General features: G+C 38.8%; 1 protein-coding gene across 5 annotated transcripts in view; it reads right to left on the bottom strand.

The window, feature by feature from the left end:
* Positions 1–2,164: 2,164 nt before the first annotated feature.
* Positions 2,165–3,617, bottom strand: part of elovl1b (ELOVL fatty acid elongase 1b) — a 37,180-nt gene continuing 35,727 nt past the window's right edge. For all 5 annotated transcript variants that reach the window (XM_048203461.1, XM_048203457.1, XM_048203458.1 and 2 more), the window contains one exon: positions 2,165–3,022. In XM_048203461.1, coding sequence (XP_048059418.1) covers positions 2,684–3,022 — 339 coding nt within the window. In that variant the 3' untranslated portion in view covers positions 2,165–2,683. The remainder of the gene's footprint in view (positions 3,023–3,617) is intronic.

Raw genomic sequence — 3,617 nt, 5'->3', positions numbered from 1 at the left:
AAATACTATCGAAGTCAATGGGGTCCATCAACTGTTTGGCTACCCATATTTTTCAGAATATCTTCTTTTGTGTTTATATTAAAGAAATTCATACAGGTTTGGAACAACTTGAGGGTGAGTAAAAACTTAAAGGGTTAGTTCCCCCAAAAATGAAAATTCTGTCATTAATTACTCACCCTCATGTCGTTCCACACCCATAAAGACCTTTGTTCATCTTCGGAACACAAATTATGATATTTTTCGCAAAATCCGATGGCTCAGTGAGGCCTGCATCGCCAGCAAGACAATTAACAATTTCAGTGCCCAGAAAGGTACTAAAGACATATATAAAACAGTTCATGTGACTACAGTGGTTCAACCTTAATGTTATAAAGCGACGAGAATACTTTTTGTTCGCCAAAAAAAACAAAATTTTGTCTATATTTAACAATATCTAATGATGGGTGATTTCAAAACACTACTTCATGAAGCTTTGAAGCTTAACGAATCTTTTGTTTCCGAATCAGTGGTTCGGAGCGTGAAAGTCAGGTGATTTCAGTAAACAAGGCTTCATTACTTCATAAGTGTTTCGGAATTTCAATGGTTCGCATGACTTTGGCAGTTTGATTCACGCTCCGAACCACTGATTCGAAACAAAAGATTCGTTAAGCTTCGAAGCTTCATGAAGCAGCGTTTTGAAGTCGCCCATCACTAGATATTGTTGAATAAAGTCATTATTTTGTTTTTTTGGCACACAAATTATTCTCGTCGCAGGACCACTGTAGTCACATGGACTGTTTTAAATACGTCTTTAGTAGCTTTCTGGGCAATGTAAGTGTTAATTGTCTTGCTGGCAATGCAGGCCTCACTTGGCCAGCAGATTTTATGAAAATATCTTAATTTGTATTCTGAAGATGAACGAAAGTCTTACGGGTGTGGAATAACACGAGGGTGAGTAATAAATGACAGAATTTCATTTTTGGGTGAACTACCCCTTTAAGTACTAACAGTACTGACTTCAACCAGTCAGTAATTATTCTACTTGAAGTTATTATTCACACTCATTCACAACAGATTTAAAACAAAAAAAGACACAAACTAACTAAAAATGTTAATGTTTCCTTTCAATATTTTGATTTCTTAGTTGAAGTATCAGCAAAACCTATTGTCGGTCGACCTCTAGTTATCACAAACTGATCATCTGTGACAATTTGAAGTAGCTATATGTAGTTTGTTCTATAGTCTGGACTCCTTCTAGAGACCTCGGCTTGGTCAGAGAAAGGATTTGAAACCTGAGGTCAGACTCCAGTGTAAAACATGCTGACAAATGAGGACCAAAGCGTGACACGACTCTTTATTAGAATGACCTGATACTGGAGAGAAACTTGGATTCCTCTTTTCCTGAATCTTCAGTCTTCCACATGTAGAACTCATTTGTAGCCATGGCGATCTCTGTTGTACTTCCCGATCTAGGCGTGAGGATGACATCCTCCTGAGTCACTGTACAAATCCCATGTAACGCCCTGTTTCCTCCAGCTTGCCAAGAGGAGCGCCCTGAACTCTGCCCTACATTAACGCACACCTGCTGGGGAAAAAAAGACGGAAGGAATTTAGCCAAACAAAGGCGACGCTTGGATAAACAGGAGTGCGGATTATACGCACAAACTCTTGTGCACTGTGAGCTTGAAGTCATTTGTTCCTACACGACCTTGTTGAGCTTTGTTCTGGCCTTCTCCCTCGCACACATACGGCGTAGGACGCTTGCTCATCTGGTCTTCCTCTGTTGCTTTTCAGGAACTGAATGGACTTTTTGTTTACATGAACATGCTGCACATACTCGAGATGACAATTGCAGATTATGAAGAAGAAGTGCGACATGCACACACTGCATTTCTTTATAAACCACATCCGATGGAAGCCAACCGACTGCCCTCGAATGGCCGATCAAATCTAAAACACGAGCGCAAACGCCCGAGGTACTCCTGGATTCTTGTAGATGACAAAATGTTATACAAAAGGTATTTTAATATGTCAACCATTTGCATTGGAGATGCCAAATACCATGTCGGAATGTCAGCTGGAATTGTAGGTCAAATTCCTTTGACCTGCGCTGATTTTATGCAAGGAGGAACTGCAGTGTGCCATCAAATAGCATAACTAAACATGAAATAAACAGATAACAGTGTATTTTAAAATGGAATTTATTTTTTTTTGTATTTATTTCAATAGTAACAATATCTTTTACCGTATCAATCCCGTTAGTTTATATGGTAAAACTATTTACAGGTGTAATTCAAATTTACTGATGTTGACTGTACAGTGTCTGCTATTGGGGGAGTATGAAAGACACACAGATGTGTGTGTGTGTGTGTGTGTGTGCGCGCGCGTTTCTGCCCATCCGTGAATTCGTTCGGTTTAAATGAACGTCATGAGCAACATCAGCGGAGGATGCATCCAGTCAGTACTCTTCCTCTTCTCTTCATACATTTTGCTCAATAATTATTCTTTAGATTAATTTACGACAAAAAAAAAAAATATACAAACGGGGTCAAAAGCATTCATATCCCCATGTACTTATTTAATGTACACATTAAAAAGAACTCAAGATTTGAAAATGAAAAGTCCCAAAACACTCTTTGGACTCCATAGTGCCATAGTGCAGGTTCTCCTGGTCATCCGTTTTGGGTCTTCTTCTCCTGAGCTCTCAGGCTTTCTTCATCTTTCCGTTGAGAGTGCTTCCATTCTCGTGGTGTTTCTTCCCGTTGCTCTGGCCGTTTTCATGCACGCCGTGGCCGTTTGAAACTACCGACGAGCCGTTGGCCACTGTGGTTGATCCATTAGCCTTGCCGTTCTGGGCGAGGTGTTGGGTGTTCTTCGGCAGCCTCTTGCCCTTCACGTACGCCTGGTACCAGAAGTTAGAGAACAGCACGAAGAAGAAGGTTCCGTACATCCAGATGAGGTGAATGAACAGAGGCACCTGGTAGTCGCAGCTCTTCATGAAGTACCACTGGGTTACATGAAGAGACACCAACACAAACTGAATCTGTAGAGAAGAGTAAGTAAGACTGAGTTTCTGGTATAGTTTGAGACATCTTTAAAAGGGATAGCTTTGTGGAACACAAAAGAAAACATTTTGAATATTTATGCAGCTCTTTCCATAAAACAACAGTTCACAGTGACAATGCCTATGAAGCTAAAAAACCTACTATCTCACTCTCTTAAAAATAATTCTAAAATTTAAAGGGATACACTGTAAAAAATATTTTCATGATTTGGTATCAGAACATTTTTTCTTTTGTCAAATCAACTTGGATATTTGAATGTGGTTCAGATAACATAATATTTTGAGTTTCTGTTGATTAAATCAACCGCCTTCATTGTATTAACTCAAATTTTTAATTTCAGTGAACTCAAAATTTTAAGACAGCCAGGTAACTTATTTTAAGTTAAACCAACAATTGTTTTTTTACAGTGTAGTTCACCCAAAAATGAAATTTCCAAACCCATACGACTTTCGTTTATCTTCGGAACACAAATTAAGATATTTTGGATGAAATCTGAGAGCTTTCTTTCCCTACATAGACAGCTACATCATTACCACTTTGATGCTTCAAAAAGTTCATAAAGAGATCGTAAAA

Source organism: Megalobrama amblycephala, linkage group LG9, assembly GCF_018812025.1.
Source record: "Megalobrama amblycephala isolate DHTTF-2021 linkage group LG9, ASM1881202v1, whole genome shotgun sequence".
NCBI lineage: Eukaryota > Metazoa > Chordata > Actinopteri > Cypriniformes > Xenocyprididae > Megalobrama > Megalobrama amblycephala.
Note: the sequence above shows the minus strand (reverse complement) of the source record. Positions and strands in the feature narration are given on the sequence as shown.